The sequence below is a fragment of the Micrasema longulum genome, unplaced genomic scaffold, assembly GCF_059751315.1.
Source record: "Micrasema longulum isolate JH-2025_06_02 unplaced genomic scaffold, ASM5975131v1 h1tg000548l, whole genome shotgun sequence".
NCBI lineage: Eukaryota > Metazoa > Arthropoda > Insecta > Trichoptera > Brachycentridae > Micrasema > Micrasema longulum.
In genome coordinates, this window is record NW_028277744.1 from 1,084,865 (window position 1) to 1,100,032 (window position 15,168).

Below are 15,168 nucleotides of genomic sequence, written 5' to 3' on the forward strand. Positions count from 1 at the left end.
TTATGATTTTTGACCCTTCACTAGACTTTAGAATATTACGAGGATATCATTATTATTGTTCAAAAATGATCTTGTTATTTCTTATAAATGAATATAATTTTATTCCTACCCTTGTGCCGTGGTGAATGGTCAAGACTTTTGTTTCCCGTGGGTTCCGGGTTCGAATTTCGATGATCCTCGTACATATAAATAGATTGCAAATAATATTTTTCTCAATCCTCCGTATTCTGGAAAATTCACCTCTATTGTTGGTTTCCTCGATCTGTGTTAGTGCTAATTTAAAAATAAATCAATTAAAACCATTGCATTATTTTAATTCGTTATTTTTTTTTAAAAGGTAGAGATGTGGCATCTGTTGGTTGGTAGAGGAATTACATTCAAGTTTTGCCAATACTTTGAAGTATTTACGTTCCTAGTGCATTTCAAGTGGGTTGGTTCGTGTCCTAGCTTAGTATTCTGAATGTGGCAGCACCAAGCAGACATGAAATAATGGAAGCAATTTCCCTTTAACTTTTAAGTTTGTAGACTGCAAGTTGGCCATGAGTGATGAGTCGGTCCTAACGCGATAGTGTTTTGTGATTTTTTTGATTTCGTATTATTTCTAGTAATGTTGGCGGATTTTGACGCGATATACGAAGAAGAAACTCAGAATGAAGAAAATATTGAGGATACTCATGTCACGATGGTGCCTGATCCGATCGTTGTCCGCGGAGCTGGGAATATGACAGTGTACGAAAATTTCATTTTCTTTGTTTTCTGTCTATAGTAATCGGTCGATGTTATGTTTTGATTTTATTCCGAGATTTGACTATGTGTTTTACCCTTACGTGTTATCTTTTGAGCATTTGGAGTATTTAAAAAAAAATCATTATTGCGTACCATTTTTGATGTTTCCGCTGTCTGGTGTCTTTGTCAATAAACAGTGATGAACTCTAGTTCTCGTTTTGTTTTCATATTCCAAATTATAAACTTCACTATTTTTTAGTTGGTCAGGGTTATACTGTCCATTATACATTATATTTTAATTTACTTACTGGCGTTCTGTATATTTTGTTCTATTTATTTTCATTGACCACGAGTTGTCACAGTCGCTATTGTGGTCAGCTTATCAAGGAAATGTCATAATTATGATAACTATCATTTACTCAATTAAAAAAACAAATATTCTAAATAAATTTTACGTATATCTTTTTAATTTAACATCACTGATATTAATTACACTATTGCGTCAATGTCGTAATAAACTTGACAGATGAATAATACTGTTTCTTCTGAGAAAACGAGTATTATTATTTTGGGTATGAATTTTTCTACTTATCTTAATGTGTCTTATGGTTTTATTTTGTAAATATTAATAATTGTATTTAAAATTAAATTAAATCCCTTTCCATTAACATAATTGGTTAAATTTTCTATAAATTTGTTGGTACCGTTTAAATTATGGTAAAACATTCTCACTAGTATAAATTACAAACAGTTTTGTAAATATTATATTTATGTATGAATGAAAAACCGTTTTTTTTTTGCACTATGTAACCAACGAAGGCAACTATATTCTTTTTTTAAATTTTCTAAAAATTATGTACAAATAATTAGTATTATAGTATACAATTATTGTCAGTTGCCCAATTAAGGGATAAAACACTTGAGTTGACATTGTTAAATCTCTTCCGTGTCATTATAATTGAGGGCCTGGACTGGTATCTGAAGTCTAAAACTGATAATTATATCTGAATGTAAACAACTTACATAACACTGCAACTAGTGTTACATTTGTAGTGCTCAATGCACCATTAAGTACCTGCGGAAAATATCAGGTTATCTTTATAGTTCGCAGAGGAAACTAATTTGCACCATTGAAGCTTTAAACGTATGATCTATCATAGATTTTCAGCAAGCGAAAGGTAAAGAAATCGTAAAACATGTTTGTTTATTATATAATCATACATTTTTTCGGTATTCCTGTTTTTTTTTTTGTATTTGAGCGTTTGTCCTTTCTTCGTGTTGCTTTGTTTAAGGTCAGTGCCTGCCTTTTGGTAGTAAGGTCATTACTCTTTTATTGTTAGGAATTGTGGTACAATATAGAAGAAAACAACTTTATTATTTACTCAAGAATTTTTGTAAACTGGCTTTATTGCATGATTTGTTCAAAGTTAACAACTCATCTATATTAAAGTCATCGCTTAGCTTTAATTTACATTTAAAGCATCAGGTTTTTTACAACTTGACAAATATTTTTTTAATTTATAAAATTAACTCCTATTTTTAAAAAAGCTAAAGAATTACTTTTTATTTGATTTTCACATAGAGCATTCTTATAAAAAATACATTCAAACAAACAAACCATCACTCTGCTTCTCTGTAGGGGTAGAGGGAGAGGAAAGAAAATTATATCACTCAGACTTTGCATGCAGACCTCACTTCCTTACATTCATACATCTTCTTAAAACTCTTTTCTCAATTTTTTCGATAAATGATTTATTTTGTACTTTTTCTAGGGAATAATAAACAAGTTACCCAAGTATGGCAATTTTTTTTACTTTCCAGAAATACTAGATAGCAGTAAATAGATATGAATCATAAAATACTTTTTTGCAATGAATTATTCAGTAACGAAATTCAACAATCAAACATGTTTTAAAAGTAAATAAAATACCCGCGCTCTTACACAATAATGTAAATATTTGGTCTTGTGTTATTTCTAACTTATGCAAATTGTTTTTTCAAATAAAATATCAATTATTAATAAGTTAGATTATTTATTGAGTAATTAGGTCACAGTTGAAACCAAAACATCTAATTGTGTGTACTATTTATGAAATAAATCCATAAACGATTTAATCATATCTCTTCGGATATCAACATCTTTCATGTTACTGAAATGAAGTTTAGAGAGGAAAGCTTTCTTTTACTCTAACTATTAGGTATTTTCATTTTTCTGTTTTTCACATTCAAATTCTATTGCTAATTTTTCATGTGTTTATGCCTTAAAATTATATTTTGTAATGTGCATAAACATATTGAATAAATAAATTGAAATTATGGTGCTTCAACTCAAATTTTAGAATAGAATCAATAAAAGATAATTCAGATCTGTTAATTGTGTAATTTGCCTAAAGTATAAACCAGCCAATGACAGGTCATAAGCCCTGTAAATGCCTAGACTTCTATATTTCCTTCTCTAAAATGTTCTGCATCTATGTTGGTATTATTATTTATTGTTTTTGCTCCTGATGCCAAACTAAAATAACTAAATTTACTTTTTTTCTTCTTTCTTCAATCTATTGCAGTGTGATTATAATATATGTAAGATTATTAGTGCAATGTGCCTGTACAGGGTATCAGAAACTGATGTGCTTCCTTTCGTAAACATTATACAGAAGTTCTGCTGATCGATTGTCCGAAGGATACTTGCGCTATACCTGTACAAATATTATCATAAAAATGTTGCTTGTTTTATCTTTCCACATTTATTTATATAAATAAAAGTCACTATCGTCAATGTTTTACCCTTGATTTAAAGTAGCATTTGCTTATCAAATTAATAATACAATGTTTCAGTATAATGTATCTCCGGCCCATGTATCTCACTTAATATTCCATGACTAACATTTTTGTTATGAAAAAACTGCGTAATTTTAAAACGATGACTCAACGAATTGCGTTCAAGAAATAGTCATTCTGTTTTAAATGTTAAATATTTTTTTATCTAATCCTAATAATATTTTTTGTTGGACTATCTACTTATTTTCTAAATACTTTGATTATTCATATATTTCATTTATTTATTTGTTAATTAATTCACAAATATTTATATTATGTTATTTTACCTTTTTTTTAAATTGAAATACATGAGTCTCTCTTTTAGCAGTCTCAATCCTGGGGATTAGATTCTTTAGCTCAACATATGAGGCGCAGTTCAAATCCTTACACACTTATTTTAAATACTCCCATCAGGGACGCTCTCTGTGATTTGTCCCTCAGCCATGCCCTCTATTATGTCATGCAGGAGACCCTCATGGCGCATAATGCGGCCAATCCATCGGGCTCGCCTTTCTGAGCTGGTTTTGATCAGATGCTTCCCTTCGATTCTACTGAGAACCTCATCATTAGTGATGTGGTCTCTCCAGAAAATTCCTAATATTCTTCTGTAACACCACATCTCAAAGGCTTCTAGTCTTTTTTTTATCTCTTTCGGTAAGGCGCCATAGCTCACAACTGCACATCGATATGCTCCATACATATGTCTTGGCAAGTTGCTAGCGGATTTTTTGGTTTATATTGTTTGACGCGAAAATCTTTAATCTTTTGTTAAACGCAAGCTTTGGCTTGATGTATGAAGCAGCTGGCTTCTCTTTTTGTTGTACCATCCCAAGTGATCCTGCTTATAAAGTACACAAACTCTTTCGTGTTTTTCAGAGTTACTCCTAACATTACTACATTTATTTGCTGCTCATCACGGGCCACAGTCATCATTTTAGTTTTGCTCCTGTTTATTTTCATATTATATTTATTATTTAGTACATTCTCCCTGGATGTCAGAGCTTCTGTGAGTTCTTGTTCACTTTTAGGAATCGGCATATCATCAGCAAACCTTATTATGTATATCTTTTGTCCATGTATCTTAACACCCTCTCTAGAACTCATTTCTTCCCTGAATTTATCGCGCACTGTATATATCTATTAAAGAGTACTGTCGACAGCAAGCATCCCTGTCTTATTTTGGCTTCTTTTTTCTCATTTTCATATGCAATTACAGCAGCTTCATTTTAATATAGCGCAGATATAATTCTCCTGCCTCTACATTTCTCCCTACTTTTTTTATCACCTCAAAGAGAGTTTGCCATTCTAATTTGTCAAAGGCTTTTTCTATACCCACAAAGGCAATATGGAAGTTTTGGTTTGTTTTTAATATTTTCTCCAATATTATTTGCAAAGACGGTATAGCCCCTAGTTCCCATTCCCTTTCCAAATCAGTCTCGAGTAAGAGCGACCTAAACTTTTGGTTCGATTCTCTGCAAAATAATACTAGTCAATATTTTAGAGACATTAGATACTAAGCTAAGTGTTCTATGCTGTTCACATTTCTGCGTACCAGATTTTTTAGGAAGAGTAACAATTAGACATTTTTGAAGTCTTCTGGCATTATTCTTGTATCATAAATCATCTGGACCATTTTAAACAAAGTGTCTGTAATTCCTTTCCCTGTCGATTTCATAAGTTCGGCCGGTATTTCATCAATGCCTGATTTTCCATATATTTCATCCCACTGTGGAACCATTCATTTTTAAAAAAGAAGGGGGGTGTGATCATTACAATGGAATATCGTATAATGGACTATATTGAAAGGTTATTGGATTATTGATTAAAGAGACATTATTTTTCAAAGCCTTTCTAATGTGAAATATTCCCATATTATTTACAATCTTTTGTTGTTTGTATGTAAGATTTAAATTCCTCTGTCTTTATTTTAAGTCATGATTCAAATTAATCAGGTGATTTGCGAATTCGGAAAAGTTGTTATTGTAGAGACACCTCATGTTCTTCAACACAAATATATATATTTTTTATGTTCTTCCAACATAAACTGAAGGACAAGAAACTCTCATTTTAATTGTTTAAAAAAATATTTCGTGGCAACTACTATTGTGGCTATTGCATGTTGGCGTAATTAGCATCCCGATGAAGAGACAGGTATATCTCGAAACTGGTAGACATAGAAAACATTTGATAAGTAATATAAATTAGTGCTCCGGCAGTCATGAGGCCAAAGGGGGCGAACATATATATATATCATACTTAACGACTGGCTCAGGCAGCAATAGCATAGCATGAGACTTTTCTACTTTGATGGTGGACAGCTTCTTTTCCTGTATTCCTCGTGTCGTAGGGGGACTATCTACTTATTAAAAACGAGTTTACTGTACAAGAAACAATTTATTGTAGTCGTGTGCATTTGGTAAATATACAAGGCGGAACAATTAAACAGGAATGAGCAATTGGTTAGTAGGATTTACATTGACGGCTCTTTGCCCAAACAGTACAAATTATGACTGACAGAGAATGAATTAAACCAGCCGGGGCTGTGATTACCAGATAAATGACTACACGAAGCGTAATAAATATGAAAATAAACGCAGATCTTATCTGATACGATGGACACTGTGGCGTAACAGAACATCAAGGAGGCCACCTGCTACACGCGGCCTGGGTGGAGGTTGCGGGCCGCGTCACCGGAGCTGGTGAGGGGTTCGTTCATGAGCTGCCGATGGCTGGATGCGCTCAGGGTCCAGTGGCGAGGTATGAAGCCAGGTCAAGCAATCTGCTTGAGGTGATCGGGAAGCGTGCGTGGAAGTCAACTGCACGCTAACGGCCTTTTCGAACCGTACATGGCCGTCACAAACGTGCGGGGGTGTGCATTGGATCGCAACCGGTCCTCTCAAACCGGACGACCTAAAAAACATGTTCGGGGTCATCCTGATGTGGAGCGGCCTGACCCTGACAAAGTGAGGTCTGACCAAGGCGTGATGTGGCCTAACCGAGAGTGTGCGGGGTCATCCAACCGTGTGCAGGGTCATCCTGATGCAGTACGACCTAACCATGACATAATGTGGCCTGGCCAAGAGTTTGGTCTAGCCCTGACGCCCTACATTGAGTTTACAAGTATATTAGTATAATGGTAAATCGTAAGGCTTCTAAATTGAATGACGAGTGACGTATTACGTACCTGAATCAAAAAAACAAAATACTTTTTCTGTTGTTGGAAACAGGGTACGAAGTATATATTATAAAAGGCCTATTTGTTCAGGATTACTTCCTGACACATTGTTATAAAAATATGAGTTATTTTGCAGGTTTGGTCTCAGCAATCGCTTCAGCGCTGAGTTCCCCCCCGGGCTGCAGTCCCGGGTGGCTCCTGAGGAGTTCCAGGGGACGGTAATGCGAGTAAACAGTGTCCTGAAGAAGACACTTCCCGTCAATGTCAAGTGGCTCTTTTGCGGCTGTGTGTGTTGCTGCTGTACACTTGGCTGCTCACTCTGGCCGGTCATATGCCTCAGTAAAAGAGTGAGTATTGTTTATTACATCGAACAAATGATGATAGAACATTTAAAAATAAAAGTCTGAGAGGTTAAGACAGCTGAAAAATGGTCAACTGATGTTTTCATATAAACATGTCGACGGAAATTTGAAATGCTGCAGAGAACAAGTGTAAATTTTTCAAGAAAGGTAAAACAAAACAGAAATAATGTACTGGAACCTCTTTTTACACGGTGGTATTTCAGGGCCGGGCCGCGAAACTTCAGAGGAACATTCTTCATGGTGAACTTTAAAAAAAATCCTTTTTTTTTATAATTTAAAAATGGAATAAATCTTTTTTTTGGGACTAGCATCCTTTCTACAAACCCCTACCCCTCTACTACCATAAAAACGAGATTATAAACCTATTTTACCCATGCGGACAAGGGAAGCGGCTGTGTAGGGGAGTGGTAGGGGTTTGTGAAAGGAATGCTAGTCCAAGAAATAAAGAGTTTACTTCATTTTGAGATTATAAAAAAATACGAAAAGAAGGGTTTACGATTTTTTTTTAAAGTTCACCATGAGGAATGTTCCTCTGAAGTTTCGTGGTCTGATCTTGAAACACCGTGTATACAAGGGGGTACCCAAAAAAAAACTGAACCAATATTTCTTTTTAAATATTTCATTCTTTTTTTTAAAAACCCCTCCTTCGGAGCTAATGTATTTTTCCAATCTTCTATTCCGTTCTGGAAACATTTTCTATATTCGTATTCCGTGATGCTTGACAGTGCCTCCGTCGTTCTTTTCTTCAACGTTGGCAAAACGCTATCCTTTCTTGCATCTTTTCATTAGAGGCAATAAAAAGAATTCGAAAATGACTCGATTGGGTGAATAGTGTGGGGCATAGCGGTCATACCTTTTTTGGTCAAAAATTGCCCCATAGAGGGGGCAAATGTGTGAGAGCAAATTTGGCAGCTACTTTTCTCATCCCTAAATCTTCTCTTAAAAATCGCTACGCTGAGCTTCTTATTTGCTGCAGAACTTATTTGGTGGTTTGTCGTCGGTCTTCCAGGATGATTTGGACAATTTTAGTAACATTTTTGTCAATTTGGGCCGTTGAAGGACGTCCAGAGCGGAGTTGGTCTTTAATTGACATTTTACCTCTTTTAAAATGGGAAAACCACTGAAACACTTGCATTTTCCCCAAAGCATCATGTTTGTAGATCGTTGTTAACATTTTAACTGTTTTCGTGCCTGTTTTCTCGAGCAGGATGCAAAACTTTTTTAAAAAAAATAAATTTAGTTAAATTGTTACAAGCGGATTGCTCTAAAAATGCAAATTAGTAAAATAGGTACCTCCCACGTTTTTAGTATAACAGTATTTTGTGTGATATTACTGCAAGATAAGAACATTATGATTAGAAATAATCACTGATTAGTAATGGTTTTGTAGATAATCATAATGACAGATTATCTTTACGATTAGCTTTAGTATTACTTCAAAATAATATAATCTAGGTGTACAGGCAAGCATTATAATAAATGTTTAAAATATTCCCATAAATATGTATCTATACCATTGCAAATAATCATATTTTTGATTTGTGAATGGCATATTTATTACAGTCCAATAACTTATTTTAGTTTAACTAATGTTAATATTTATGACCTCGAAGTTACTCTTAAAATATAAATAATATTATTCATGCAGGTAGTAATTTTTATTTAAGTTATTACCTAATTACAATAGAAATCGATTAGATATTGTCAATAAATAATATAAGCCTAAAATTATTTATGTTTATTTGCAGTTAGAAATCATTATAATAATACATTTAGTTGCCTGATTTAGGTTTTACATCTGCACTGCAAGAATTATACACGTGCTTCAGGGCCAGACCGCGAAACTTCAGGGGAACATTCCTCAGGGTAAACTTTTTTAAAAATCCCAACATTTTTTTTCCAAAAACTCTTTTTCATGAATTTATTTTTCTTGGAGAAAATCTTTAATTTATCAGACTAGCATCCCTTGCGCAGACCCCTTCCCCCCTCCCCAAAAAAAAATTGAGGTTAAAAACATATTTGACCAATGAAGCGATATGCACCGGACGTGGACAAGGGAAGCGGCTGGCTAGGGCAGGGGTAGGGGTTTATAGAAGGGATGCTAGTCCGAGAAATTAGGATTTACTCTACTTTCAGATAATAAAACAAAAAATAATTTTGGAAAAAATTTGTAAGGATTTTTTTTTTAGTTTACCGTGAAGAATATTCCTCTAAAATTTTGCAGTCTGGCCCGAAACACCATGTATATATCGTTCATTTGAAGCGTTTTTAATGCATAATAATCTTATCTTTTGAGTTCATTCAATTTTTTAGCAAACTAACATTACAGAGAATCCTAGTTTACTATCGTAAACTCTGCAAACATGCAATTATGAAGCATTCTCATTAATATGCTCTATTTTACTGTATCATTTTAAAATCACTACAAAACTTTACATGTTGATGTCTTGCCCTGTTTTACAAACTTATTATTTTTATTTCAAGTCATTGTGGATCAAGATTAGGCAAAAATGTTCTATTATTGTACAATATTGTTCCCAGAACTAAATCCTAACTATACTCTATGGTATTTTATGTTAACCATCAAGCCATGCGGAGAGACAAGCTTAACATGTCGCAGCATTAATATCTTATGTGGATAACTATGTACCTGTAAACATTTTAATATTTGAATCAAAAAACTTTGTTAAAATTAAAAACCGTATTTAATTTTTATCTTTGTCCAATTTCTTGTATTTTGACACATGAAGGGTCCACTGCAATAATGATAGATGTCCTATCAATGTAGTTTTGAAAGTTTCAAACGATTGATGGAAGACTCCAGTTTAAAGTTAAATAAAGATCTAACCTGACAGAAATTATGCCACAAGGTGGTGGTCTTTTTTGTCTATCGACATTCATCGTTATTGCAGTGGACCCTTCATATTTTTTAGAAATTTCGCTACACCAAAAAGGGATATTAGTTCATTTAGTATAATTGATCATTTTACTATTTTTATCTGGAAATTGTGATGATCTCTGTGTTCAATAAAAATATGGTCATCCGCTTAGTATAAACTTTATATTTGGGCTTTGGCTGAATTTATATACATATTGTATATGGTCAAAAGCAACATTTTTGTATAATAAATGAGCTCAGATGTAACTTATTTCATTTCCAGGCCAAGAACTCTCTGGACAAGTTGTTAGAATGGGAAAACAGTCACTTGTACAATAAACTGGGCCTTCGATGGAGACTTACGAAGCAACATTGCGACTCCTCTTCCATGATGGAATACGTCCTACTGATAGAATTTATACCTAAAATCCCCATCTACAGGCCTGACTAAACTGGGCTATGGAACATGCGCAAGAATCATGTTTAAATTATACATAGGTTGACCCCTGCATCTGCGACTCCCAAATTTCTAAACTAAGACAAACTTTTATAACATTCATGTATTGCGTAATAGGAGTTGCGAGAATTTTAGCTCTAATACGAATTTAGGTATTTTGCAGAAAACATTAGGAATTTACACTTAACTTAATTATTGTACGCCAAGATCTCTCTACGTTATTTTAGATAATTTATACATTATTTTATATTTTAAATTTTAATAACTCGCAGTAGACTGATGCGTGCTTTATGTGAAACTTGTCTCAAAATTTGATTTTGAAATGCTTTAAAATCTTGTACATATGAAATTTTTAGTTTTGAGGAATTTATGTTCAAATGTAATTTTCTTTATAAAATGGAATTGATTGTGAACTGATTTAAATTCATATAACATAATACAGTTGATTTATTATCATGCTGCAAATTCAGCATTACATTAAAATATACTTGATATAAATAAGAATAAAATGTCAAAATCAGTTTGAGGCAATATAACTCATTTGTAAGCATCACGATACATTTTTGCTTGTAAGATAAATTATGAATTTTTCATCCGTAAGATTTACTTATATTTTTTTACTGCATTATTATTTAATTATTCATGAGATTATTACGTACTTTAAAATAAATAGTGTTAACGTGGAATGATCCGAAGTAATGATTTTTGTTTCTGATTTACCTAGTGCTTGGGTTATATAAAGCCAAGGGAGTTCAAAGACTAAATTTGTTGACTGATTTTAACATGTTATTGTGACATATTGTTACAAATCCACTATGGAAATAAGTTCTGTCTCTGTTCTAAAACACCTATGGTAGTATATTCAATAAATTAGCCTTTCTGGAAATGTCTCCCATTCGAAATAACACCAATATTTTCTTGTCTCTTTTTTTGTCACATTTTATTGAACACGTCAAAAGGTTGCTAACAATAATCCAATGAAAGTGTTTTGAAACTAATATTTGACTTACTACATTGGCGATGATTTTTTTAAACAAATTCACTTAAAATGTTTTAGTGTGAAATGTATCCGATAATTATATTGGCTTATATGTACTCTTTTCAAACATAAAAATGAATATATTCTAATCGGTTTACTTGTTGAATACTCATGACAATATGTGTAGGAATGTATATTATTCAAACACAGGTGTAGACAGAATATTTAGTTTCATTTCTCGTAGTCTAATCCCTAATCCCTCGCAAATAGTATGAAAACTGCAAATATTGATACATATCTAGAGCACTGCAAAACTAAGATGGAAAACGTTCCGAGATACATTATTTGTGTACATGAATTCACACAAAGTATTTCCATAAGGGTCCGCCGTATTACCATAGTCTAACTTAGAAATACGTCCAGACACAAAATAAACATAGGTAACATACCTTCTTCCTAACATGTGCAATATAAATTATTCTTTATGTATTGACAGATCACAGTTCAAACTTCAAGTATTCAATTGCTGACTGTTAATACAATGTATGTGCTGCTGTAATAACCTGATTTTAAACCAGGATTGGTATTATGAACGCAATTTTAACACATTATAGCGCATATAATGCGTTCAAATTGCGTTCATAATACCAGCCCAGTAACTATTATAGCTTACTTAAAATTTCGCTACATAAGATGCTTCTAAAAGACAAGATAAAAAGGTTCTGCTAATATTTTAAGCATGCTTTTATACAAATCGGGTTTTTCCTCTTTAAAAATAGGAAATGTAAATAATTGAATAGTTAGGTGGATCTGTATATTAGTGATAATTATGTTTATCTGATGACAAGCGCTTTGTAAATACGCTTAATTAATCTAGATAGTTAAGATTAGCTAGAACTAAGTTTTATGGTTAAAATGGCTTAAAAAATATATATTTTATTATTGACAAAATTATGTACATGCCTTTATTCCAAAACGGATTTGATTTAATTTCACTTGTAAAATTGGGATAAATATTCCTCCCTTTATTTTCTTTTGTGTTCACCAGGTTTCAATTGTTCAAATAATGAGTTTAAAAAATGTGATGTAATTTTTATTTGTGTATGCTATTGTAAAATTGATTTTTGATTATTTGCTCATCTTTACATGTTTAATACATTTTTTTATAATTTGATGATAATTTTGTAACTCCTAGAGCAATTGTTCTGCGAGTGTGCCAACAATAAATTATATACAATACATTAAAATTACATGTACATACATACATACATAGTAATGTATGCAGATAACTTTAACAACTACAGACTTAATTTATTGAATACAAATTTCTTGGGAAGGCTATTGGATACTTTGTGGTAGGAATGAAATGTTTGTTAATGACTAAACAATTGTTTTAATTTATTATTATCTAAGCTTTAGCTTACAAATGTTTTCTGATTATATTTTTCATGCTGTTTGAGGCTTTAATTGTTTTTTTAATTAACTCTTCGCGTATACTTTTTATAATACTTCGTGATAAAAGATCTCTCTGTATTCACGATTAACTTATAAATATTATTGAACAATAATTCTGGTGATCATTTTCTGTAAAAAAAGTGAATTGTTTGTTTAGGATTTGCATATCAACCTTAATGATTAGAATTGTACCTGAGATTGTTGGCTATATAAAGTCCTCCCCACATAGAAAGAACACATTAAAGGGTTAGCGTCAAATTAATACTAGTGATATACATACATACTTATATTTAGTCAAGTGAATGACGCCATAAATTACATAATTACCACTTGCCACTGCAATAAAAATAAAACCGAATTAACATTTGCTTTGCTGTTAATTTTCTGCTCCAAAAACTGTAAAAAATAATTTTTATATTGGGTAGGAATATGTTATTTTCTCCGGTGATAATATTAAAATTGTTGTGTGAAATAAATTTAACCATTGAAAAAGATGATTTTTTGTTTCATTTCCTTATACGGCAAAAAATAATACCCAGTAATTGACATGAATATTCAACAATGTTTTGAGTATGTCCAAATGTTTGCCGACAGGCAAATTTAATATTAATTTTATTCTGAATAACTCCCTAGGGAGGAAATCCAGCCTGTCTGCAAACATTTGGACATACTCAAAACATTATTTAATCAAGTAACTGGTAAAAGAAGAAGTATAAAAATTGTTTTCAGGCGTTGCCTGGTAGGTGAATTGGTTCAGCCGGATGAATCTCACCCGCATGATAAAGGTATCAGATCTTTTACTTCACAAAAGTCAACAGATGAAAGAGCTGAGGAAATGTGGATATGTGGAAATGTGGCAGAATGGTGAATGTTACACAGTGTGTAAAGTGGCCAATTAAACCAGTCAATGACAGGTCATAAGCCCTGTAAATGCCTAGACTCACATATTCTCTTCTCAAAAATGTTTTCCCTCTGTTGCAACAAATTTAGACATGAATAGTATTTATTTGTTTTTGTTATATTTTTTATGTGCCCAGGCCAGAATGAAGAATATATTTCTGTGTATGAAGTAGAACCAGAATGTGTCTGGCTGCTCTCGAAAACCCTGAAGATGGTAATCAAGTGTAGATAAGTTCGTTTTGTAGTGTACTGGGATGCTATTCTGAACCACTCTTGCGGCACGAGAAAACAGTTTTTTTCATGTATTTTGTATGTAAATACACCAGATAATACGGCCGCAAGATCATTTGGAATACCAGCCCTGGTTGGCACTTAAAAGTATTTTTTAATATTTATTTTATTTACTCACAGTACTTTATTTCCATTTTTTGAGACGTAAATTTCAACTTCATGGGACCTTAGACCTGTGTTGAGTTAGTACAAATAATTAATTATATAGGTACTTATGTAATATACTTGTGTTCAATTTGTGATAATTTTATATTACACTACAACCTAGAGCTGATAATTAGTCAAATGTTTTAAAGTGTTCATTAATTTATTTTATTTAAATTTATTTCAACAGAGAGGGAAAACATTTTTGAGAAGGGAATATGGAAGTCTAGGCATTTACAGGGCTTATTACCTGTCATTGGCTGGTTTAAGAGGCCACTTTACACACTGTGTAACATTCACCATTCTGCCCATGTTTGAACATCTACATTTCCTCAACTCTTCCATCTATTGACTTTTGTGAAGTAAAAGAGCTGAAACCTTTATCACGTGGGTGAGATTCATCCGGCTGAATCAAATCACCTACTAGGCAACGCCTTAAAACAATTTTCCAATTTTTATACTTCTTCTTTTACCAGGTAGTAATTCAACAATGTTTGATTATGTCCAAATGCAAAAGGAAGAAGTATAAAAATTGGAAAATTGTTTTCAGGCGTTGCCTAGTAGGTGATTTGGTTCAGCCGGATGAATCTCACCCACGTGATAAAGGTTTCAGCTCTTTTACTTCACAAAAGTCAATAGATGGAAGAGTTGAGGAAATGTAGATGTTCAAACATGGGCTGAATGGTGAATGTTACACAGTGTGTAAAGTGGCCACTTAAACCAGCCAATGACAGGTCATAAGCCCTGTAAATGCCTAGACTTCCATATTCCCTTCTCAAAAATGTTTTCCCTCTCTGTTGAAATAAATTTAAATATGAACAACTCCCTAGGGAGGAAATCCAGCCAGTCTGGAAGCATTTGGACATAAACAAACATTGTTGAATTTATTTTATGATAAAATGTTGATTTTTATTTTAAAAAATCTAATTACTGTTAGAGACCAACAATTAACCGGATGATAATACGATCAATTTAACTCTTTTG

The 15,168-nt window shown here is 32.7% G+C and overlaps 1 protein-coding gene across 1 annotated transcript; it reads left to right on the top strand.

The window, feature by feature from the left end:
* Positions 1-494: 494 nt before the first annotated feature.
* LOC148280725 (cysteine-rich hydrophobic domain-containing protein 2) lies at positions 495-13,341 on the top strand. The gene is made up of 3 exons (XM_088227953.1): positions 495-729; positions 6,855-7,065; positions 10,242-13,341. The coding sequence occupies exons 1-3, from the start codon at positions 608-610 to the stop codon at positions 10,407-10,409; spliced, it is 501 nt and encodes a 166-aa protein (XP_088084079.1). The 5' UTR covers positions 495-607; the 3' UTR covers positions 10,410-13,341.
* The last annotated feature ends 1,827 nt before the right edge of the window (positions 13,342-15,168 follow it).

What these genes read in the sequence shown, in the direction of transcription:
- LOC148280725 (XM_088227953.1), top strand. Translation starts at nt 608, where the DNA reads ATGTTGGCGGATTTTGACGCGATATACGAAGAAGAAACTCAGAATGAA. An exon ending in GGAGCTGGGAATATGACAGT is followed by an intron (nt 730 to 6,854) that starts GTACGAAAATTT and finishes GTTATTTTGCAG; the next exon opens with GTTTGGTCTCAGCAATCGCT. An exon ending in TCATATGCCTCAGTAAAAGA is followed by an intron (nt 7,066 to 10,241) that starts GTGAGTATTGTT and finishes TTTCATTTCCAG; the next exon opens with GCCAAGAACTCTCTGGACAA.